Raw genomic sequence first — 26,924 nt, 5'->3', positions numbered from 1 at the left:
GATAGAAGTTTAGAATAGTCCATCCGCACCAGTATTCTATTCCAATAGATTGACATTTGAATTTTTAACTTGTAAAAGGTTAAAAGGTAGCCAAAATAAATGCCGATGAGAAGACAAGTGTATGGAGGACCCTGCACCTTCTAGTGTGAACGAGGCCGAGCGGAGACAAGAGGAGTGAGTGCGGTTGAGAATGAAGATGGGGCAGTACCAGGGTAGGCTTTAGTAAAGAGATGGATTTTCAGAGAGTGGTTAAAGATTTGAAGGTTGGGGGAGAGTCTGATTATATAATATCTGTTATTAAAATTGTCTTCCTTTATGGCTTGTAATAATTACATGGGCTTTAGTTACCTGAACATCTAGATGTAGTTAGATATAGATGTAGATTTTGCAGAAAGTATGCCCACCTCTGTGACTTTATGCTGAACAGGTTTAGATTGTAATTGTGATGGCATCATTGGAATGCCCCAGGCAGCCCCAGAAGACATCATGCAGATTTGATGTTAAGCTTGCAGACCTGAATAAAAAATAAAGAAGAGAAAAAAAACTGTTAAACTCTTATACATTTTGAAACAGTGGAGACTATTAAGTGACTGAGAGCTTTTTCTTTATACAGGATCACTGTATATCACATTGCCAGGGATGACAGAGACCTAAAAAGACTGAGGGCTAGATTAACTAAGCTGCGGGTTTGAAAAAGTGGGGATGTTGCCTATAGCAACCACTCAGATTCTAGCTTTCATTTAGTTAGAGCTTTCTACAAAATGACAGCTAGAATCTGATTGGTTGCTATAGGTAACATCCCCACTTTTTCAAACCCGCAGCTTAGTAAATCTAGCTCTGAATGTTCAGGGTCCATACAGCTATTTTTGTTACCACTTCTTATAGTTAGACATTGGTTCTCTGTCTGTCATAGTTAGTATGGAACAAATCTACTTGTATTTTACTAGATGTCCGTGCTTTCAATGAGCGGGAGGCTACAACAGCATCACTGGCCCCTACTCAGGTTTTGCTATGAGCTGCCTCTGATCTGACCCTGTCTCTATGCATACACAGAGCCGGATCATCCATTAGGCAACCTAGGCTGGGACCCAGTGGGCACTGTGGGGCCCGGATTACCCTAACCTACTTTTATGTGTGCCTTTTTGACAAACAAGGGTGGTAAGAGGCCCAAACCATATACTGCCAAAGGCCCCATGGGGTCTTAATCAGGACGCATATATGGGACAGTACACTTAACACATCTACCCACCAAGATCAATGTGCGCAATATCATTCCTATTACACTTTTAAGTGTTTATCTTTAATAAATATTAATTTGTGCAAAGGCCACATAGGCCCTGGCTTAAGGTGGCAAATTTAATAGGCAGCAGACTGTCTCTTAAGTTAACACATAGTTTATAATTATTTTTTTCTTTAATGTGTAATATGTGCCTATTTTCTGATGGAACTGACAAAAATAGTCTGTTGCAAGATCATGATAGCAATGATTTTTCTTTTTTTCTTTTTCAGTGAAATTTGGCACATATTTCTTTTTACTTGATCAAATATGAATAGACATACATGCATTCATATTATTAAAATTAATATCCACATTAATGTATTTTCTGAATATTTAAAAAGAGTTATGTTGCAGTTACTTTCAGGCCTCAGACTTGGAGCAAATGTTAAAACTGACATTTCAGTTCCCAGTAGGTAAGCTCTTTCTTGAAATTTTTAGGTAATTTTTATACTGCATTTGTAATGTTATGTTACGTACAATTTTACTAATTCCCATTTCTTCCAACATGGCGTCTCTTCAGCAGATACACCATGATCTGCCACTATTTGTTTTAGTCCAAAATCAGTAACCTAGGCTGAATGAATCAACGATATTAAAGCTGTTTCTTTAACATCAATGAATTAAGTTATCCTTTTTTATTGAAATTTTCCAAATTGTCCAAAGTACTATGGGTGGAATAGGCTGCAACATTCTTCTCACTATTTTTTAGGTCTTTTTAACTGACAATAATTAAAACTTTCAGGTTTTACAAATCATTAGTGTTCTTACATGATGCATACCCTGTTTACATACAGAAAGAACTTGCACACAGTGAACTGCCTGTGTATTTCGACACTTGCATATCGAAGCTTCTATAGGGAAGAGCCCCAGGGCTTCTACAGGGAAGAGCCATGGAGCTATTTCTATAACAGATAAAATGTCAGAATATTAACTTTAAAGGGTATATCTACTAAACTGCGCGTTTGAAAAAGTGGAGATGTTACCTATAGCAACCAATCAGATTCTAGTTTGCATTTATTTATTGCATTCTACAAAATGACAGCTAGGATCTGATTGGCTGCTATAGACAACACCTCCACTTTTTTAAACCCGCAGTTTAGTAAATATACCCCTAAAAGGTCATTGCATGGTGCTGTATTAGGTACTGGCGGGCATATTTTAGCGTGGGGGGCGAGACTCTGCTCAGAAGGTTGTTACAAACATTTCCATACAAGGAAACAAAAAGTGACCCAACCCAAGGTAGCCCAATATGGGACCGGCCCAGGGAGGCAGATGCCCCCAGCCCAGCCAGCCCCTGGGTACTTGTCACATACATGCCAGCTTTCAAAACTTCTCTCTCGGGAGACCCCGGGGGAGAAGTCATGTGACAGGGGGTAGGAGGGGGCGTATTGACGTTGTTGCGTCACCATACCCACGCCCCCACTATAAAATGGCGAAGTACACGGCATTGAATAGTGGGGGAGGGGCTTAATGACTTGGTTAAGCCCTGCCCCCGCCATTCAGTGCCGTGAATTTCTGTGAATTCGGGAGGTTTGCCTACGCTTCTGGGAGGACTCCCTGAAATTCGGGAGCCTCACGAGAATTCCAGGAGAGTAGGCAGGTATGACTTGTCATCATATGGTGCTGTGTACTTGCTAAATGGGGCTGTATTGTATGCCAGTCACATGGTGTTGTGCTGTATTGATCATAGCTATTATGTGCAGTACAGCACCTTTGGGCTGTTTGCTGGTTTATGTTTGTGTCTAGTCAGACAGCTAAAATATGAAGGGACTTGATCTGATTTCCTAATTACAACCTAATTTAAAAGATCCAATCTGTATATAGTGAACATCAAGAGCAGCAACTGCCAACACATTATTTCATCTTTAGTTACAAATAGAGAAAGCAAAGCAATCCAGCTTAGTGGAAATGACAGCTTGATGAGGCAGATACTATTATGTTTACAACATTTGTGTCATGTGCGCTACGGTAGTTAAAAGAACATATTGGTGGAGGGGCTATTAAACTGTTTTGCCAAGTGCATACAGTGAGATTAACTACTTCTCTCCATCACCAACAGTTAATATTATGATAAATACTTACCTTTGGCAAAGTTATCTTAATGAGGATGAAATCTTGTTTAACTGAATTAATTATCTAGTAAGAGTATGCTAAATTGTTACACCTTCTCTCTAGCAACGTAATATTTTTCTACAGAATATTTATAATAAATATAGTATATTTTGTGCAAAATATTTAGTGTGTTTGATTATAGCCAAGTCTTATGTCTGATTGTGTTTACATTAGTAGTATTCGTTATAAATCTATACAGTAGTCGTGTGTTAAAAGTTATCACCAATTAATTCACAAATCTCTTTATTTTAAAACTGTACTGCAGCTGTTAAACTGAATGACATTCTTAAAGTGATCAAATTAAAAATGTCAGCATTGCACATTATTTTAATAATTTTACTTTAGCTGAATGATGATGATGTTTGTAGTCAAGAGCCACCTAAGTCATTGTTGAGCCCTTCACATGTTTACAACACATGAAGGGTATTTTTGAACTATATCTCAACATCATAGTGCAGCCAGTATTTGGGAGACATATGGTCCCGCACTCCCAGAATTTGCAAAATTGCTTTAAAAATATAGCGTATATGGCCAGCCCAGAATGATCAATGTTTGCAATGTATCACCTCTGTGATCAATAGTATTACCTGCCTGAAGTCCTCATAAGTTTTCTCAAGATATTTTTTGTTTTTTTCCTATTGGAAAGTTAAACTTGAGTTAGTGGGAATTTCTCACATTTATTCTTGGAACAGTTTAATGCATTTTTTATGAATAATCAATATGGGTATCCTTTAGAACTTGAGCATGTCAAAGGCTTGTTCTGGTTATCATTTATTTAAATTTTATTTTAATAGGAGCATAATGACTGTCCAACTTCACAATAGAACTACAGATGATTAATGAACAGTACAAAAAGGTCTAACATGGTAGCAATAATTAATAATTGCAGGGGGTTGTGCTGCATTAGGAAGAGTAAAATCTTTGTGAGTAAGCTTCATTCATGAAAAACTGTGAAATTGTATCTTAACACAATAGAATTGCTGTGGTTTGAGTTCAGAAAAACACAGGTTGCTTCCACATGGATTTCCATGCAAATTTGTTCTGTTGCATTAAATATGGGATTAAAGTGCACCCAACACCTACTCAACCAGCCATTGTGTAGGCTGAACCAATACTCATGTCAATTCACTGAGGCACTTATGACATCACTGAGGCATGAGTCGCTGTGATATCAATTGATCCTGGTGAATTGATTGGCTAAATATTAATCCCACAAACTTGATTCATCCACTGGGTGCAAAGGACACTTTAAAGAATCAGCTGCTTGACACACAACTTGGTGATTAGCTGCTATCCCAGCCGACCTCTTGTCAGCAGCCCAATTAAAGAACATTGCAGGAAACATTTTGTGGAAAATAACTTAAACTCATAAAAAAAAATAAAAATAAAATAAAATCTATGTTAATTTGCAAATGTCACTTTATTTTGAATTTGAATTTAGGATTAATTACTATTTAAGGTGAAAGTTGTTATTCTGTCAATGGTCAGTTTTTTAATATTAATTCATTTAACATCTGTTTTTTTCATAGATGAAGGTCTGAACCACGAGTGTAAACTTTGCAGCCAGTCGTTTGACTCCCCAGCAAAACTACAGTGCCACCTAATTGAGCACAGCTTTGAAGGAATGGGAGGCACATTTAAATGCCCAGTCTGTTTCACAGGTACAATCTTGATTATTTTGTCTGGTTTTATTCATTAGGGTATGAATTATTTACATATATAGTTTATTTTAACAGGGACTCTGAAAATATCACTGCTCTGTGTCATTACTACTCTGCAGTGTGCAGAAATATGGTCATTTCACATTACATTGTCAGCTTATTGTGTGTGAATTATACCACAGTCGATGCCAAATCAATCACCTCATTGAGCTGAACCTAAAAATTGTATTGGACCTTTTCAGATTTGCTTGATGTCCAACAACTTTCTGTTCCTTTTCTGTTATTATTTTAAAATGTATCGATGTGGACTATTTAAAATAAAAAGACATCACAGTCAAGTTCAGTAAACATGTCAGAATAGGAATTATAGTACACAAGGGCGGTGCAGCATATCACCTGCTTAAATGCACCTTTTCAGTGCATAACGCATCTGTTTCAGAATTAAGCATTTGGTATGACTAAAGGGTCTATTTATCAAGAGTCCCCCGATGACTGACTAATCGCAGCGTATCCCAGCAATGGAAAATCTTTTAACGTGCAATTTATTCCAAAAATGTCACGGGGGCAGCTGAGCAATGCTGGCTGACAGCGGTAAGACTCATCTTAACGCTTGCCACGATAGTCCTGGAACACTGTACGCTTAGTGGTGCCGGCATACAGTCTTGGTCATGCAAGTTGTAAGCTCGGGAAAATAGTAAAAAAAAGCACACAAAAAAAAACCACTCCTAAAATAATTCTTTTTTTTAATAATAAATAAAACATTTTTTCCTGTGGGCACACCATTCTGAGTTGGCATTAGCAATCAGAGACCAGCAGCGGTACTGTACCACTGTCGTCCTTGGTAAATACAATGGGGAAGCATTGCTAGGGGCCCCTACTGATGGCTACCCACCCGCAATGGCCTTTACCGGCTGGAGGCTTTTGTAAGTAGTGAGAAGCCCTAAATCCTGCGAAAAATCTTTTCACAGGATTTAGGTCTTATCTCCCTTTAATAAATAGACCCCTGAGAATGTAACCTCGATTTTCGTTTTTGTTTTATAAATGTGATATTTTGGGACGTTAATGTTAATTTGTACTTGATATTTTTATGGCATTACTGTATTAATAAATTAACTTAGAGTGAAAATCATCAGACATGTTTTTAAATTTAAGGTGGACACTAAAACCCCTGAATATATTCCTGAATCTAATCAAGATTGAAAGATCAGATCTACTAAACAAAAATGTATATTCTCATTTTTTTACATACTGTGTTGACTGTGTCACCTTTCATTATAGCTATTATAGCCAACGGAAAGGAATGCTCAAATAGTGACATCTAGTGTTAAACATAGTGTTAACAGCTATCTTTTATTTACATTTTAATACAATACAAAACAACAACAAAAAAAAACAAAATAGAGAAGAGAAATGAAGTGTGGATTTCATTACTAGACTATGAAATAGAAAAGCATCCGATAAGACTGACACAGAGCCTGTTTTCACCAAAGTTAATTTTTTCTTCTGCCTAAGAAAAAATCCCCATTGTGAGCCCAATAGGTGAGCAGTCTCCTGCATGTCCTGCAGTAATAAAGGCAATCTGCTCTGTGTGTAAACGTTCTCAAAAGAATCATTGCCGCTATCTCCAGAGACCACTACACCCTCCTGAAAGTCTTCCTTCTGCATAGACGTAATTCCTTAAATCCAATATGTCAATTCTTTAATACTGCAGAGGGCTGGGAATCCTTTGGTGAAATCAATTTTTCTATTGACAACACTAGTAATGCTTTAATAAGCAACTAAGGGGCTTATTGTACAGGTTCCAGCACAGCGGCTTCACAGCTCCGCTGTAATATTGTATTTGGTCTTAAATATTTTATTTTACAGTAAATTAATTGAGGATTATTATTAAAATTCTTTTCTGTTTTTTAAGATTCTGTTGTTATGCACAGATTGCAAAATAATTCCCTTTGGGTGCTCTATGCCTTGTCCACTTTCCTATTGCCTATTGTGTAACCATACGTAGACCATGATGGGTTCATCTTGACCGACTGCCTGACATGTTCGGTTCCTAAATTCAACACAGTCTGATTAAGGCTACAATTTTGGATATATTGCATTGTATTATTTAGGTAAAGGTTTTTGCGGGAAGTTTTCTGAGGTATGCAGGAAGGGGGAAGGACGCTTGAAAATATGGCACCAGGCATCACACAATTATTAAAAATTGCTAGATTGAGATCCACACCAATGGTTTTACCTTTGACTTCATGTATTATTGGCAACAGAGCAGATGTCCCTTAGTTAACATCAATAGAGGTCCTTTATGCATACTTGCCTACTTTTGAAGGCAGTTGTCCAGGGTAGGGGGGGGGTTGGTCGAGGGGGTGTGTCCACGCATGTTGCGCTGTTAGGCCCCATCCCTGTCAATTTTAGCCAATTTCGCCCAATCGCAGCAGAGGGCGGGGCCACGATGGCGCGTTTAGCCCCGTCTCCACCCTCTTCAACAACGGAGATGGCTGCATCCGGGATGTTTGCCTGCTTTCTCGGGAGTCTAGGAGAACTCACAAAAATTCGGAAGTCTACAATACATTCCAGGAGAGTAGGCAACTAAACCTTTATGTATGTGCAAAACTGTAGGCCTCCAGCACAAATGCTGTTTGTGACATTATGCAGTGTTTTTTCGCAAGTTAGCCAGTTTATATAGGTAAAGGCATGTGGCTTCTGGGTGTTTTCAAAATTTAGCATTTCTGAATGAAGAAACGCTGTGATTTGTGGCACAATTATAATAATTTAATTACAGTTATAGGGCGGACAGGGCACATTTACTGGGCCTTCTATGATTTGTAGGAGGCTGGAGAGCATTTTTCTCACTGCAAAAGGACTTTAGGAGTTGGGGAAAACCAGGCACCATATTTGGGAATACTTTGCACTTTCCAGGTGCACAATATACAGAAAGAGCATATTTGTACATTTCAGTCCATGTAATGTAAATGTTAAAATCTGTGACCTGTAAAAAAGTGTTGAGGTTCACTCACTTTTATGATTAGGCAACGGCATAAATGACGCAAACCAACCCATCTTTTAGGGGACAAAACAGAATAGTTGGAAGGGGATGGTCAATAGAGGTAGTATGTAGTTTCTGCTGTTGCCCACCATGGGCATATCCTGACCACCATCCTGCAAAAGTAGGTACAGGAATTTGTACCATATTGGGCAGAAAATTAGTAACATTAGGCTAAAATGAAATGCTCTAGGCGGGGACACTTTTTCATAAGTGTCCTTTTAAATAGATATTTTTTTACGCTGCTTTAGAGCCACCCTATGCCTTCTTGCCTGGCTCTTGCACTTAGTGTTCATGTGTTCTATATGTACATCCATAAACTGTGTGATTAGAATGCCTAACTCAGCTCACTGTCTCTGAATAATTTGCCCTATTAGGGCAGTTTCTGTGGATGCCTATGGTGTGCTTGAGAAGAACTCTCCCTTTTTCCATGTCGCACTTCCATTACCTTTGGTAAGGTCTGCGTGTGTTATGTTCCCACTGCATCATTTTAGCTCAGTACTTTCCATGTTTTATTATTTTCATTTTGTTATTTGGAGTTTTATCTATATGTAGCAAGTTTATCCTGGTCCATAGAATCAAAACCAATATATGTTATTCTTTTCCCTATTAGAATTTTCTAGAGATTATTGACATATCACAAAACATTTAAAAACGGACAAATATTATTTGTATTAGCATTAGAACTAATCTTTAAACAATAGAAAATCCTCCTTTTGAGTATAATTAAATAATGCGTATTTTCTTATGAGATCAGTGGTCCTGGCCTAATGAGAAGATGTGATTAAAATGTATGACTCACCAAGCAATATACTAATTTTCTTCAGATGGCTAGAAATTACAATAATTGTAATGATAAGACTGGAGTTAAATGCCAACATCCTTAATCAGTCTTCCTTCTGCCTATACAGATAGATGCAAAGTTTTTTTTAGGTCACAGTGCACCCAGTATACATCAGAAGTCAGCGCTGCCAACCCAAATTCTGCCTCTGGCATATACAATTTAATTATTAATAGCGTGTCTCCCAGGTAAACTGTTACACATTCTTAGGGCCTTGTTTTGTAGTCATTAAAATTGAACATGTTTGTATTATTGAAACCTTTGAATCTCTGTGTAGGTTTAGTTGATGTGAATGTGTCCAAAGAGAACCTAGCGATTTCCGATTTTCCTATCCCTGCCCCGGAGTTACTGCAGGACACGATTCCTTAACTTTTTTTTTTTTTATGTAATCGTTCCCTTGTTTACTGATGTAGTTATTTTGCCTGCCTTGTTCAAAGAGATTGTATACATGATCCTGCATTTTAAATGGTTTTACTTACTGTGATGATCAGTACAAAAATAAAAATAAAATAAAGTTAATTGTACTTGACCCTGAATGTTCCTGTTTAATGGCTTGTTCTGAGAGGCGTTCTAGCCTCCTGTGAAGTCTGTTTCCGTTAGTTCCACATGAAATACACATGTTGGATGAGTAGATCTAAATGCTGCAAGCTTAGGTTATCAATCACTATGTTAGTGTAGTATGGATATCAGCAAAACAGACCATGGATTGAAAAAATTTAAATATCTATGTACTAAGGCAAATATGGAGGAAAGAATGCAGTATTTATACTCCAGATGTGCCATCTTTCAGATACTTAGTATGGCTGCACGTTGGGGCAAGTTTAGAGGAGTAGTAGAGCGCAGTTAGGGAGTGCATATATAGTAATAAAAGTAATCCTTACAATGCGGAATGTCTGCCGCTCTCTCCCGTACTCCGAATGCCATGGTTCTCAGCCATATTTGCTCCATTTTTGTGCAGAGGTGTGCTATATATAATACATATTACATATGGTGAGGACATGAAACTGAAACTGAAATTAATTTTAAAATATTAGAGAATTTGTTCTGCAAAGTAAAAAGAAAAGTAAGTAACGTTGTAAGGTTTTAACTTTAATACAGAACTAATCACAAGCGACTCTGGCAGCCAACATTATCCACTATTTTCACCTGCTCTTGACTATCCGCAAATAACACGGCTTGCGCAGGCGTGTATGCGCCACGTGTCCCGGTCTGCATCTGTTCGCAATTGTGCGTACATGCCCAATTTTTTTCTTAAACGCCAATGTATCTTTGATCTGCTTTGCACCTTTTGGGTGCGTTGTGATGATGCATACGCCAGTGACATTGTGAGAAGTGGTCAAAACTGCAGTTTAATGGGCATTGACTATAATGGCAGCTCCCTGGTACTTGTCAATCACTATTACACTAGATGTACATTTTGATAGTTACATAGTTCATGCATGAGCCTGAATAATGATAGTGATCTATATATTGTATGCATTGCTATGTAATCTTACTGAGTGCCCGTGCCCATTGCCTACCTGCGTACCCAATGTAGTACTTCTTTTCACAAAATATATTTTTAAAAAAGGCATACCTTGATGTTTTAATTCCAAGTAGACCTATCACCTACATACTAACAGTGCAGGTAGCTGTTTTGTGGGCTTAACCAATATATAGTCTTTCAATTCATGAGGAAATGAAACTTAAGACACCCTTTTTGTGATGTCCCTAGTTCCTGTCTTCTCATGGATATTGGTTTATCAAAATGGCTGCATTCCATCTGTGTAGGTGATGAGTCCATTTTATGGAATAGAGGAGATCAATTAGTGATGATTTGAAGCCAGGGAGTTCTAAACCTTTTAATCTCCAGATGTTGTAGAGCCAAAACTCCCAGCATGCTCTACCATTCGCTGCTGAATGATGACAGGATCTATTTTCTAAGTTTCTCTGCAATTACCTTAATATGGTGGTTTAGAGGGGTGAACATAGATGAATTGATGCTTGGTAAATATATCACATATCAGGAGAATGGATAGGTAATGCATGTTTATGATGATTTATGTACTATATGTTTAATACATGTTTCACTCTCTTGCAGTGTTTGTGCAGGCCAACAAGCTGCAGCAGCATATTTTCTCAGCCCATGGACAAGAGGATAAGATCTATGATTGCACACAGTGTCCACAGAAATTCTTTTTTCAGACTGAGCTGCAGGTAACGTATTTATGTGAGTTGTTTTCTTAAGATGGGCATCTTATCCCAGTGTATGGGTTTTAAGGCATTCTGACCATTTGTCAGGCCACGTTTAGCAAAATATGCTGCCCAGTGCAAAACTGAAATACTGGTGGCTGGGCAAACTTTAATACAGTGATGCCTTTAGTACCCTGAATTAAAATTACCCCAGTGCATGGAAAATTTCTAGGCTTTTTAGCACTCATTCATGCCAGCTTAAAATAAAAATACTTCTACTGCTTTGTAAAGTATGATAAAATATATTAGGCCCACTTAAAATACAATATTTGAAAATTCAAGCAGTGACATCTATGAAATTAGTTCTAACGTGTAATAAAAATAATCATTGACAACTCTGAAAATTTGGGGTGAAAAAAGTAAGGCAGGCGTAATGCACAGCATTTTAGGACTACAGTCAGTTCATCTTCATGGGCCCCTTGTGTAGATCATTCCTACTTACTCAGAAACAGCCCTCACAGAGCAACACAGTTTTGCTAGATGTGTTTTAACAGATTAGGTTAGTCACACATGTATATTTACCTATATAACTACTTGAGGAGAACCAACCGTAATGGCACCAGAGTAGATGTAGTTTGAATTGAAGGCCTTTCATTGCAGTTAAACATCATCATCATCATCGTCATTTATTTATATAGCGCCAACATATTCTGTAGCGCTTTACAATTGGGGACAAACATAGTAAACTAATAAACAAACTGGGTAAAACATACAAAGAGGTGAGAAGGCCCTGCTTGCAAGCTTACAATCTATTGGACAATGGGAGTTTGACACATGAGGTTAAGTCTACATTTGCAGTCGGCCCAGCCAGACTGCAAAGGTAAAAGTGACTCATAAGCTAAATGATCCTGTCACACAACAATGGTGATCAAGGGGTAGTTGTATAACAGGTGGAAATAGGGTAATGTACTGAGGTTAAGAGGGTGGTTGAGGAATATTATAAGCTTGTCTGAAGAGGTGGGTTTTCAGAGAACGCTTGAAAGCTTGTAGACTAGAGGAGAGTCTTATTGTGCGAGGGAGAGAATTCCATAGAGTAGGTGCAGCCCGGAAAAAGTCCTGTAATCGGGAATGGGAGGATGTAAACATGATTTGTGCCTTTGTTATGAAATGTGTTCATCACTTCACTGTGTCTTCCACACCATAACGAAGTTTAGCCATGTGTCTTTAGGGATGACAGATGCCTAATAAATATGGGACACAAGTTTCTAGTTAAGTGTATAAAATATATCTGACTTAAGACTCATTGTGAAGTGTTTGTTTTGCCCATGAAGAGAGTACGTCTTCCTGACATTCCTGAGATTGGGTTGAATTGTTTTTGCAGCAATATGACCAAGAATTGCTCCATTGAATGGTATAATTATATATACAGAAACATATAGAAATAGCAATGTGTTGGCTTTTAATCCTCCTGTGATAGGGAGTATAAACTTTTCATGTATATTCAATTACTGTGTAGAAAAGGGTGACCACTGCTATTTTCTGTAATTAATATTGCACTTCAGGCAGTGCTGGACCAAGACTGGAGACAAATTTGTATTTAGAAATATCCAGTTTATTATTCCCAATCACTGACCAACATATATTGCTCAGTAATATTCTGTCAGTCCTAGTCTTGATCCATACACACAGTAATGTTGCCCAATTAGACCACCACATCGTCCCTGTCTGGCCAGGAGCATTCCAAACACCTAAGCTTCCTTTTCTAGGCTAATGTGAATTTCAGAAACAACTTTATAGCGAATCATTAATTGAGCACTGCAAACATGTGAGGTGAGGAAGACCATAACAGGAGCAGGTCCAATGCAGTGGTTTGATTGGGCATCTGACAATTTCGTGATGGTATCGGTTTTTCACTTTGGAAAAGCCCTTTCACATTGACCTTTTTAAATGAGTATACATGGTATTGTTATATAATGGGTTTTAACTAGGGTTTGATGGTTAGAGTTCGGGTAATGGTTGGGCCATTATCTAAACTGAAATCCACCCCCTAGCCAAATAAAGTCTTTTTTTTTTTTTTGCTGCAGTAAGCTGAAGCCAGAAGTGTGGGTGGTGAGGGCACCAGAGGTGGCGAGTGCTGTTAGGGGAAATATGGGACGTCAGGTAGCTGTAAGGGAGATGAAATTAATAATTTCCTACTACTTAGTTCCACCATGCCAGCAAGATACAACAGTCAGCGCATATCCTTATTAGTTTACAGACTTGATACTGTGCAGTTGGTGTTGTACTTTTAGGTGTATAGTGGGGGGGGGGGGGGGGCTGCAGTGTGTTGCTTTAATCATGAACAGTTGATGACTGGAAATAAAAGTGAACTATAACTTGGGGATTGGACAGTTAATATGTAAGGGATGTGATCAGAAGAACCGAGAGAGCTATTTTGTAGATTGATGCATGAGTGGTTCTTCAGGTATGTGTCATTACATTACGTCAGACATTAACCGGTCTATTTACTAAGCTATGGTGATCCAAAACTCTGAAGAAAACAGTTGTTATCTCCAGAGAATGGCCCTCGCAGCTCTTCTTTTAATTTATCAAGGGATTAAAGCAGGATTAATCAGAGCCTTAGCCTGCTTAATGTTGGTCACTGCAGTCCCCATATGCTTCTATGGGGACAGCGATGTGCCTCAATAAACTAAGCTTCAGGGTTCCATCACAATGTGCAGCGAGACCTTAGCTATGCATTCTCAGCAGCCACTCGGGTCAGATCCTCCGTTCGCCGGAAGCTTCCGGTAAAGGCGTTTTTTTCTTTTTAGGAGGGAAGGGGATTCACCAAGGCTCGGCAACGAGCCTTGACTACATAGACACCAGCTGCAGGACATTTTCAGCGATACAAAATGATTCTCACTGCCACCCACTAACACCCATGATAAACCCTTATACAGAAAAGGATCCACATTTTCATGTTCTTATCGGTAGGAGTGAGCCATAATAGGCGATGTCACTTTTCTGACACATCACTATATCCATGTAAATCTATATGTTGCCCCAGATATTTATGAGTAGTATATATTTGATGTTTTACCTATTTTACATTCATACTCAGTAGACCTAAAACTAACCCATATTAAGCCTGATAAATGGCTTTTGTTTTCTAACTGGACTACATGTTAAGAAAAACAGTCTAAAAGAACATTCCAGAAGTTACCTCTTAAAGTTGCATTATTCCCAGAAAAATATTTTCCAAGATGGGCCCCTCTCCCCACCCATAGCCCTGGGGCTTGCTCCATGCAGCCATTTTTTCTGGGCTTCTTGGTTTCTCTTTGAGCCCCAGCTGAAAAACGGAAGGAAACGGAGAGGGATGTGAACGGGAGGATCAATTAAGAGATTGCAGTTGTGGATGGTCCTCCTGATCACACTTCCCTTGGCTGCCGTTTAACGTTTGCTAGTAGATTTTATTTGTCAGTTCTATATGATAGAACCAGTAGATCATCAGGTAAAAGTGACTACACGTAGGGGCTCCTGGGAAATGTTTCCTAGGTGGTAATGCAACTTTAAATGGTGGCAGTGACAGTCTGGGGACTTTATCAAAGCTTTATTGTTAATGGATTTTCTTTTCAATAAAGGTTTGATTTTTCAGAAAAAAAGCTTAAAAAATACTCTTTCTTCTGTATGACTTTTGTTGTTGTTGTTGCTCTTTTTTTATTTATTTATCTTCTTTTCATCCCAACTGATATACTGGACATTATACACTTTTCTACTGTGAGTTTATTATGGTCTGGAGGTAATTTCAGGTTATTAGTGATTTTGCGGAAAAAGCTTTCTGATGAGTAGAAGTGATGACTTTACAGCCACTCTCAGTGTTTTGTGGAGGATCCAATCAACCAATGTGCCAAAATCAGTAGTAAAGTTTTTTATTTTTACTATTTTCACATTGTCCTAGCTATAAAAAAACATCCACTGTAGTACAGTTTGACTCTTTTTTTAACTTTTGCTTATTTTGTTAATGTTGTTGTTCTGTATAATTTAATAGAATTTTAATGTGTTTAGTTAGTTTACATATAAAGGTAATTCCTATTTACCATGTACACATATGCACATAAAATTGCTCTAGACAGACCTAGCACAAAAGGGGGATTGTAGTGGTAGGTGAAGAGAGACCAGAGTGTTGCACAGATGGGTGCTTGAATGAGCTTGCATCGGTATACTGAGAGATGGAAGTAGACTAGCAGAGGGAGAATACAGGGTCCAGGGCATTTAAGGACATAGGAGCGTGAAAGGAGAGCACTGGAAAATATTTTCTTTTTTTTTTCTTAGATGTTTTGTTGCAGTTGTTGCGATATGCTTTGTGATGAATTTCTTACTAACATGACTAATACTAAGAATGATTACCTATTTTGTAATAACAATAATTTATTGCATTACTTTTCATTGATCATTTTACAACTTCACTTCACTCCATTACACACACCCTTAACTGTGTCACCCACGCATCCTGGCTCTCTCATGACAGTCTTGGATTTTGTAACTAGCAATCTATTTTTCTTGAGTCCTGTTATCTAATGCAAGTAATGTAGATAAGTCAAAATTCTGTGGCTATTATAAACTGAGCACAAATCATGTCTCTGTAGGATTGCTATCCGTGCTCTACAATAATTTTACCCCCACAGGATTAATTGGTAATTCAACCTGACAAAAAGTAAAAGAGTAAATTAGTTTATTATTATTAATTTTGTACTATTGCCAGTGCTGGCTACTTTGTATTTTTTTTAGATAGCTTATTCTCTTCCCTGAACCAATCTTGGCAGTAGTGTAATCTACTAATACTAGAAATGTACTGCAAGGATATTCTATATAGCTAACAAAAAGAAAAGAGATTGGATGACTGTGGGAAACAATATTTAAATGCCTGAAAACAGCACACTTCATTCCCTTGCAGCTCCTTATAACTATCTCTGGATCCCTAAAGATGCTTATCCCCTGTTGTCCTCCGTAGACAGAATTGTACATTTCCCAGCTTGCTTGATCACCATAAATCTTTCTTTCCCTTTAGCAGAGTGTGCTATTGGAAGTATTTATTGAGTATGGTAAATAGCTTAGAAGCAACAAGAACATTTTTATTGGTTCAACAGAAAATATTTAATTGCGGCAGTGTCCAGATGCAGCAGTACAATTGATAAGTTGGACATCTGAAAGAAACCGTGGACTGCTGTGTATATTGAGAAATAATTATCGTCTTCCCTTGATTGACTTTGCTCAATCAGGCAGCTCAAGTTCTCAACCTGAGCACACAAGAAATTCTCAGTGCTATCTTTTATTGTAGTATTTGCAGCTAGGCACAGCATGTAACATCCTTTCTGCCCTGAAGCAACACCTAGTAGGGCTCCAGAGTTTAGGAGGAAGCAAGCCAGAGAGAGAAGGAGAATGCTGAGTTCTCTCTAAAAGGCTGAAATGTTACATAGAAGATGAATTGTGCTTAAAAGCAATGCTTGCGGTGTTGTCATTTAGAACAAAAAAAAAATAAAACTGAGGTTTTAAGCTTTTTCTGAATAGCTAGGGTACAATAATCCTTTAAAACCATGTTATTTTAAACTGTGGCAAAGAAACGAGCAGGCACTGCCATTAGAGAGCTTGTTGGTGGGGAGAACTTGGTCTCTCCAAAGGTACAAATCATTTACATTTGCAGAACTATCTATCCATGAAAGTATTAAATTATTGCAGGTAAAAATTAAGCATGGTTAGCTTCTGTTTTTATTTGTATAGTTCTCATTTCCAAGGAACAGTTCTGGTTTTTAGAAAGTTTTTTTCTGACAGTGTCCCTGTTTCTATTCACTTATTGTTTAGTTGCATAGTACTATACCTGCTGTTTCATACATTTTAAATTTAGTTGTTGGACATTATTTCCATGCACACGGACTTTTGCTGACTGCATTGGTTTGCATTGAATGAACGATGGTGAAAAGAAATGCCCACCCTCTCTCCACTGCTTCGTCTGTTGTCATGTTGGGGAGTGGGCTTCAGTGTAGGACATCATGGGGCATCTTCACGTCTGCTATAATATACATATAGGGCCTGAGTCATTAAGGAGAGCAAAGCAAAAAACAGAAGTGAATTTGATCCGGGACAAACCATGTTACAGTACAAGGGGTGCAAATGAGTTTATTATTTTGCATGTAAGTCAAATATTGGCTGTTTTTTTAATGTAATACACAAATACTTGATAGCTTTATTTTTACACTGAAATTTAAAGTTGATCTAGGACATGTCCTACCGCAACTATTAATCTGTCTCTATATTTTAAATTTACCTCCCATCCAACGCAGCTTGGTTTTGCCAAGGTGCAAAGATACTCCTTTTCTTGGTTTTACTCTCCTTAATGACTTGGGCCCCTAGAGCCAAATACAGAGGATTAGTTCTTCAATTGCATATTTGTGATGCTGGAAAGGTAGGAGCTTTGGGAGTCCGGACCGCACTGAGTGGTTTGGTATTGTGAATTGAATTTGAGAGTTGGGAGGTGATTTCGCCTTAATTGCGCTCCTGCATTGATCGCCTTGCGTCTGCGTCCGGCTGCATTGACCGTGGCCCATTACAACATTGGTCCTAGGTGACTCCTGTAGAAGCAATGTTGTAATAGGGAATGATGGAGCCGCATAGGCCGCGATAAATGCAACACCATGACAGAATGCCAGCCCAAGGTGATCAATAGGGATCCGGCCCGTGGGGGCACATGCTCCTTGGCCTTATCCACCCCTGTCCAGTGATGACGTTTATTACCATGTTTATGAAAACAAAAGGAAAAAAGTTAGCACACAGGATTTTTTTGCAAAAATACAAAGTTAACAGATCAAGGTTTCAGAGATGCCATGTTCCACATTCTTGAGATCACAAAATAAATATGAATTTAACAAGAAAATCTGAGTGAACATTAAATCTGAGTGGACATTATCTGCATACACATTTTCATGTGTATGCTGTTTTTGCATACTTTTCATAGTTAACAAGATTATAATCTGATTACTACTATGTAAATAATGCTTTATGCAGACATTGTGCATCCGTTAAACTTTGAACACATTTTTAGCAATTTACTGGTATTTAAAATGCTTAAATTTAAAAAAAAAATGTATACAGCCCACAAATAAATATTAGAACGCTGAAAGGTACATTTGGTGTACAGCATTTGTTTTAAAATAAAATGACAAAACCCTCCATAAACAAATCCTCGATTAGGGACAGACAGCAGAACATTGAGCTATACAGTGAAACTGCCTTAATGTCTCATATGCGTGTTTGAAAAATGTGTGTTATGCAACGTGTGTGTGTTTATGCTTAATTACAAATCAGCCATTATAATATATAGCTTCAGGGAGAATGCTGAATTTATTTAGTCAATAAATTGTGTTTTCATGCTAAGTCTCAAAATGGATTGAACATTTTAAAAAAAAATTTTTTTTAGAATGTTCGTAAAGCATTTATGAGATTAGCATTTAGACCTTGCTGCCATGTGCTCAGTTATAATTCATGAATGTTCCTGTGGGAATTGCTGATCTCTTTCAGTAGAGTTAATGCGTTTCTGCAGGGACCTGCTGTGAGCACCCCATATCTCCTGCCTCCTGGTCTCTTTCTATGCAATAACTCTGTTGGGTGCTTTATCTCTAATGGAAATTTCTTGTCCTCTTGGGACTTAGAGAGCATTACATTTTATCATGGAATTTCTTGGAATATAAATTCACTTTAACACTTATGTTAACACTAATCTAGTTATTTATTTTTAGTGTTATCTCATCTCTAAAATATTATCATGATGTTTCTAGAACATCTGCATTTAACATACAGCAGTGAATATTTGCAGTGACAATTAGGATAATTTGTTGAAACTAGAGAAAATATCCATCTACATAATTTTGCCCCTATAGGCCTCCAATTTCTGGATTTGTTATTCCAACATATACAGTAATGTGAGAACCCATAAGCTGTTACCCAGTCAATTCATTGTTTGATGAGTGCAAGCTGATTGGGTGAGTGTTTGGTTAATTTCAGTAGTAAGGATGATGGGGATAAAAGGAGAAGTCCACAGTCTTTGCAGGGGTGGAGAAGGCATGCAGTTGGATTTTAAAGCATCTCCAGTAATAGATGCGCATTTGGGTAGTACAGACAAGGCCTGGTCTTAACTGCATCGAGTTATCTCCATGCCTTGGGAGGAAGACAAAAAGTCTGTGGCTGAGAGGTCTTTGCAGAAAAAGGGTCTATGAATGGCCATTGAAGAAACATTATCTCCAAATCATTGCCATCGGACCTTGAGCTCCATTTTGGGATTTAAGTGAAGAACTAGTACTCTTATAAACCACTGCCCCTAGCCCCAGCACTTCATTGTGACATTCTGTGAGGCTCGTTAAGGTGGAAGGCAAACCATGGTAGAGATGAATGTAGAGAATCACTGGCTAATAACAATTGGAAAATGCTCTGGTTATGAAATACATTGTGATTTTCAGTGGGGATTATGCTGGGTTAACAATCCAGCACTAATATAATGCCCGAAAGCCAATTCACATTCAAGTGTTCTAGGTAATGATATATGAAAAGTCCCAGTAGGGTTCATATCAGAAATTCATTCTTATTTGTATAGTTATATGGAATCATGGTTTCCATTTTCCAATGAGCTAGGTAAAGTTTGTCCTTTGACGGCTGGCTTGCAGTAGGGTCAATGGTAAAGTAATGTTGCAACCATTCACATACCCTTATAGTGGTATTTTAATTTTTTATTGGTCCAGTAGGATGACCTTTAATTCTTTAAAAGAATCCCTATTTTTTTGTTTAAGGTACCACCATTAAGATGCAACAAGATCAGCTTGCCTCCTGTTTAAATAAGATATATTAAGGGTTGCACAATTTATCTCAGGGTTTGACTTGGCCTCTTTGCCCTCAAGTAAAACACATAAATTAGACCATGACATAAAACCTCAGACATATGTATTTAACAGATGTGAAAGCATAGGGAGGAATCTGAATACCAAATATTGAAGCTGAGGGACAATCTTAGAAGATATATAAAAAGGATGACAAAGCCTGCAGTGTTCTCAATTCAACTTCCAAGTACAATTTTATATACACTATTGGCAATGTTGCAAAAGTTCCTAGCTTAAGTAGAGCGAGAATGACTTTATCTTGGTTCTCCGGTCTTTCTAGGTGAAAGATCGCTTAGAGATGACATAGCTCAGTAGTTAGGCTGAAATCCGGGCTGGTGTTTTATTAATTTTGCACAAAGATAAATCCTGAAATTCTGACAAACTCCATGACAGGTGAAATTCCTTCTCACAGAATCTGCTCAGCAAGAGGCTGCTCATTTTGTTCTGTTCTGAGGCAGGCAACAGGAGGGCAGCTTTATAATCAGCCCTCAAAGGACCCCCAGCCGCCCCAGAGTCTTGAGCTGATTGAATAACTCCTAGGCCTCTTCCCCTAGGCCTCCATCAGCGGGAGTCCTGTGGAAAGCAATCTCCTGCAGACTGGCACTGAAGTGAGCTTTAAACTACTATTTTCTGCTCTCCAGAGGAGCCTGAAGTACTAAAAGATAGATGGACTACAGATATTTTATGAGAAACTGTCAGAAGAAGAGCAGGATAAATGTTTTTTTTTTCTTTGCTTGTTTGTGTCGTGATGCACCTTTGTTTAATATTTCTATTCCTCCCGCCCCACAAAATGATAAATTAATTAGCTGCTAACATTGTTTTTTTGGGTTTTTTTACTCATTTTTCTCCTTTTCTTTTTATTTTAATATTCACATGGAGGCCCTTTGCTTAACCACAGTTGCAGCAAATCAGGAACATTTGCACTGAAATATTTATGACAGAATGAAAAATTGGATTCATTTTCTGGCCTCTAGCCGAACTGTCTGCAACTTTGTGCAGCATTATTTAGCATTGGTTATTCCATGTCTTTATGTTGTGGCCAGCTTTCGAGACAGGCTCCCCCCTGCTATCTGAGGGATAATAGTAAAAAAAGATCCGTCATACTGTATCTAAATAATGTGTTAGGGCAGATATTTATAGGGAAAAAGTAAAAGGCTATTGCTACATCTGCTGTAACTTATCATTTAAGTGCAAGATTAAACAGTAGGAGATCGCTAAAGACATTGGCTGAAGTTAGCAAATGCTGTTTTTCTTCTATATTGGCAAAGGATTCAATTTCAGAATTTAGTAAGCTCATACCAGACTTCAAACAAAGCAGCCTATTTTTCAGTAGCTGTGAATATGAAGACATATTGAATGGATTGTCTAATACAACTTGTCATTCAAGGTATTAAAACCCCTGTACATTTATAGTATGGCTATGAATGGAGAAAAGTAGGGTTTTATTTTTTGTGTAAATGTTGGCATCAATATTTTGCAGAGAGACGCTGGTCATTTATGACTGGATGACACAAAGTAAAGGATGATCTTCCTTTTTTATGATGTGTACTAGAGAATCCCTCTTCATCAAGGCAAGATATTGGCTTTTAGCAGGCTTTTGGATGGTCGGCAGTGTTCCTGATGCACACCCCCTGCTGCACTGCAAATATTGCTAACATTGCTCTGTCTCCAAGCCTTACAACTCATTACATCATGAGGCACACAGAGACCAAATTGTGCCAATACCACATTTGCCACTGTTTTTGGTACCACCGGAAAAATGTCATTATAAGCTGCTTTCAGTGGAGTTTTTTTTGTTCATCTTAGATACTCCATACCTGCTTACTCTTCCAGAATGTCTTTGGAAGTCCTCCCAGATTCCTTGCAGTGTTGGTCACCCTCCTGTATCCCACTTCATGATGAAGTGGGGCTTTAATGATACGATGGCATCAGTGTGAATTGGGGGGCAGGGCAGTGATGATGCAAATTGCGACAACATGCCCCCCCACACTTGTTCTTTGGACCTCCCCTCTGGGATCTCTCAAGGCTGAGATAAACAATATATACAAGTATGAGATACACAAGATGCACTAGCCTGCATTTCGGTCTTAATATATAAATATATTGTTGATAATTCTATCTTCATAAATAAGTCAATTTAAATTAAGACCGATCTTATGTCTCCTCCATTTCAAGAGTCGTTTAATATTTCTATAAGGGACAAACGAACAGTATGGCAAATTATGGCACCAAACATGATGTGCAGATTTCCATTGCACTGTTCAGATAACCACATAAAATTGTTTGTCCGCTTACTTGCATATTAAAGGAAATAAGGGGCCAATGATCAGCACAGAGTACAGAAAATTGCAAACTGCATTACTGGACTGAAACAGATAAACTTAATTAAAATCTTATAAATAATATGTAAAGTTATATTATTATAAAAATCACAATGTATTTATGTAAACTCATATAGAAGAGCTTGCAAACTCAAGATGGTTATTTGTGAAGCAAAAAAAAAGCCTGAAGCCCATTATAAAATCAGCTTTGTTGGCATCATGCACCTTGATTTGTACAGGTGCATCTAGGATTCTAGTACGGGCATGGGTGTGTGACAGTCCTAGCAGAGACAAAAGTAGTCACAGGGCTGGAAGAGAGGAGCTTTAGGATTGGTCATGGCTGCGAACAGTGTGAACTTGTAGATAATAAGGGCCATTTACTAAAGGGGAAACATATGCAATTTTATTTTTTAATGCGCAAATGTGACCATTTGTCTCCCATATTACTATTGGCAGCTACTCCCCGGAAAATTGAGATGTGCTTACTTTTGCAGGATAGTTGTCCACCTGAAAATGCGGATGTGGGAAAATGAAAACCATCACTTTAGTAGTCCTGTCTAGTATCCCATTAGGAACAACTGTTTCATTCATTTCAAACTTTTCCTATGTCTAATAAAATACTGTTTATTCTCATCTTAACTTAATCATGAAGAGAGAGAGAGGACATCTGGAATGTGTTTATTACATGAGTAACTTTTTATGTGTTTATTTTGGCATGGCTATTTGTGTACATGTAAATGCTCTTACATCAAACGCGCCTTGATGGTGCTAAGGCAATTCTATTGAAAGTGTATGACAACTCCCATTTACTGGTATCTCCTGAACATCAGACTTGTGTGGCCACTAGCTAACTAGAGTATGCTCCTAAGAATGTGTCCTTAAATCTAATGTAAATGTCTTGTACAGCAAATAGGGGGATATGTGGGTGCAATACAAGGAACATGAGTGCATCCATCCTGCAACTGTTTGCACCCCCCCCATTGATGTAATCATCTTGATACTCGGAGCCATGTCCTTACTGTGCAAATTGGCTCATCTCTGCCAAACATTTGGTCACAACTTGGCATATGTGCTGCAATGGCATATTGTCTTCATAAATAACCCTTGAAGCATTGAAGCTCTATAAATGACGCAGTACTGAATAAGTCACAAAACAAGGGGCCTTTGCAGACTTTAATCTTATTGATCAACCTGAAAATATTCTGCTGCCTGTAAATAGAAACTGTAAGGTGACATGCATTGCACAGTGAGAATTTTTTTCCCATTTGCAAACTTGAGTTAAGATGTGAGGGACATATGTTATTAACTTGAATTACATGCATATTGCATTTATTGAATGTATATTCAGTTGACCACATTTTAATACCAGGATGTACGGGCTTTGTTTAATGGCATTGCCATGCATTTAAAGTGAAATGATAAATCATAATACATTGTATAGTGAAACTTATCTCTGCTAATGAAGAACCATTTGCTTGTAGATTTTAACACAGAGAGAAAAACTGCGCAATGCTAAATATTTATTATGTTCAGTACAATTAGGGTTATATTTAATTTCTGTAGGATCCCACTGAATGTCTCTGCAAGCGAAATAATTGTTTTAGGATTCTGTATTTATCACGCATTATTATTTTTATTATACATAACATACAGCAATGTCAAATGTCAGGACTCATATCACGAAGATTTCAATGTTCTGGGAAAAATGCAATTTTAATTCTGTTGTACTTCTTCCTGTCAGATTCCATTAGTGTTAAAGAGCATAGTGATAGTAGTAAATTGGTGGAGATGGCAGAGAAGCTGTATGAATTTACATGTCTTGAAGTGTTGAGTTTGGTTTATGTAGGAACTACTGTGTGTTACTCTTGAGGATAGTACAGTAATTAAAGCCTACTAAATGCAATGCTCCATTGTGATATTTTTTTTTAATTGCAAAAGATGATATTAATTCAGAGAAAAAACAAAACCTTAATCCACACAGAATGTATACATTTACAATACACAAATGACCTTGCATATAAATTGTAGGCTGCAGTGGCATCTATACATTTTGTAACTATAAATGTTCATACTGGTTTCATCTTTTATTATAATGACTAGTTGATGTCATAATCTCAGTATTAGAAAAAAAAAGTATAGTGTGCTTCATCTTTACACTACCAGATGTTCACTGACCCCCGTGTTCTTGTTTTGGTTTTGGATCTGGATTAACTTTGTGTTTTGGTCTTGGTTTTGGCAAAACCGCCCCTCCGTGTTTTGGTTTTGGATCCTGATTTATTTCTAAAATCCCTATTTTTTTTCATAAAATCACATATTTTTGCTTCCCCCCCTACATTATTATTAACCTCAATAACACTAATTTCAAGTCATTTGCAGTCAATTTTGACCAACTTACAGGTCCCAATATTATTTTCATACACTTTCAAACAAAGACTGCAGCGACATGGCTGGATGCTAAGTGACAGAACAAACACACGGCAATTCCTAGCACATCTAGGAAACATTGGCACACAGAAGTGGCAGAAAAGAAAAGTGGTGCAAGATGGAATTGTCCTTGGATCATGAAACCAGTTATGGTTCATTTGATCACTCCATCTGTTTCTTGGATAACCGTAGTAATTCTACAGCTAATACATGGCGACGAGCGCTGACCGCCCCCAGGATGCATGCTTTTATCAGACCCAGACCAATCCAGGGTGCCAGACAATGCACTAAAAAGAGCTATTGTAATTCCCAGCAAAAAGCAAGTTCATCGATGAGCTTCGAATCGGCCCCAATTCCCACAAAATTATAATATAGTTAGGTACGTTTGACATAAAGTGCAGATTACAAACACTTGATGAAACAGCAGCAAAGTGGAAGGTAATACATATACACGTCTATTTAGACATCCATGATTACATTACTTCTGCAAGCAACATTGTTCTTTGTTAATAAAACTGTTGTCTTTATACCGTTCAGAAAAATTATAAATAATCCTCCACCATTCTTAGGATGTTGATAGTTGATAGTAGGATCAGGTAGAGTTACAGCAGATGTGTCACTAATTCTGGTCAATACTTTTACAAGAGCAGATGTCAAAATGTTGTGCTAAGTCATCTGCATCATCAATGGGTGTCTAAGATTTTTGCTAAGCACACACCAGTATGTAGCACATGTAGGTAACATCGGCACACAGCAGTAGCTGAAAGGAAAAGTGGTGCAAGATGGAATTGTCCTTATGCCCTCCCTCCCACCCACCCTTATGTTGGATCTACGTGCCCACTTTAACAAACCAAGGACTTCAGCCACAAAAGTGCCACTCCTTGTAGCTGAAGTGCTTGGATTGTTTGGGCCCCCAGAAAACAGCTAACAATGGGTTTAAGGCACCTAAGATAACAGTGCTGTTAATGAACTCTACTGTTGTAAGATGTTGTTGTCATCCTCAGCCTCATCCTCACCCTCATCAGTTTGTACATTATCCTCACACATTATTGATTCATCACTGCTGGAATCCAGCATTACAGATGTCTCAGTATTTTTATGTAATTGGCGGGAAAGGCCTTCTTTATCGATCTTTTTTATGAACATCATCTTTTCCACATTTTGAGGAAGTAGTCTCCTACACCGATCGCTGACAAGTTTCTTGGCTGCATCATCCCTGGGTCTCTTGGGAAAGCTAAGTTTTTGCCTAGCAGCAGTTGAGTGAGAAACTGAAGGAGGAGACGCCATCCTGTCACGTAACACTTGAGCTGTCATCTTGCTCACCAGGAGTTCGTTGCATCTCTTAAGTTCTGGGTCAGTTGGAAACAAAAAGAAGACATAGCTCTTAGACCGAGGATCAAGCACAGTCGCCAAAATGTAGTGATCCGATTTCAAGATTTTGATAACTCTTGGATCCTGGCAAAGCGAATAAAGTACTTGATCTACAAGTCCAACGTACTTAGCGTAATTGCTTTGTTTCAGCTCCGCCTTCAGTTTCTCCAGCTGCTTTTCCAACAGTCTAATTAAGGGAATCACTTGACTCAAGCTAGCAGTGTCTGAACTCATTTCACAGGTGATTTCTTCAAATGTTTTCAGCACCTTGTACAACACAGAAAGTATTCTCCACTGCGCTTGAGTAAAATACATCCCCATACTTTCCCAGGGTTATTGCTTGTGGAGTAAGCGTTAATGGCTTTTCACTGTTCCTCCATCCGCAGAAGCATATACAGTGTGGAATTCCACCTTGTCACCACCTTTTGCTTCAGTTGGTGGAAGGGCAAATTAAATTGCTCTTGTAGCTGCTGCAGTCTCCTACATGCTGTTGCCAAATGCCGGAAATGTCCAGATATTTGACGAGTCACAGACAGCATCTCCTGCACGTCCATGTTATTTTTTTTTAAAAGCTCTGCACCAATAAGTTTATTGTGTAAGCAAAACAGGGAATGTGATGGAATTCACCCAGCTGTAATGCTCTCACAATATTGGTGGCATTATCAGAAATTATATATCCTGATGAGAGTCCAAGCGGTATAAGCCACGTTGCAATGACATCCCTTCGTTTTTGTAACAGATTGTCAGCTGTATCCCTCTTAGTGAAGCCGGTGATACACAGAGTAGCCTGCCTCTGACAAATG

The 26,924-nt window shown here is 38.1% G+C and overlaps 1 protein-coding gene across 7 annotated transcripts in view; it reads left to right on the top strand.

Moving 5' to 3' along the window:
* Window positions 1–26,924, top strand: part of ZNF521 (zinc finger protein 521) — a 271,133-nt gene that overhangs the window by 227,478 nt on the left and 16,731 nt on the right. For 6 of the 7 annotated variants that reach the window (XM_075213446.1, XM_075213441.1, XM_075213445.1 and 3 more), the window contains 2 exons: window positions 4,921–5,052; window positions 11,014–11,129. In XM_075213446.1, coding sequence (XP_075069547.1) covers window positions 4,921–5,052; window positions 11,014–11,129 — 248 coding nt within the window. Of the gene's footprint in view, window positions 1–4,920; window positions 5,053–11,013; window positions 11,143–26,924 lie in introns of all 7 variants that reach the window. The other variant, XM_075213443.1, reaches the window with a different exon arrangement.

This window comes from Mixophyes fleayi, chromosome 5 (assembly GCF_038048845.1).
Source record: "Mixophyes fleayi isolate aMixFle1 chromosome 5, aMixFle1.hap1, whole genome shotgun sequence".
Taxonomy (NCBI): Eukaryota; Metazoa; Chordata; class Amphibia; order Anura; family Limnodynastidae; genus Mixophyes; species Mixophyes fleayi.
Note: the sequence above shows the minus strand (reverse complement) of the source record. Positions and strands in the feature narration are given on the sequence as shown.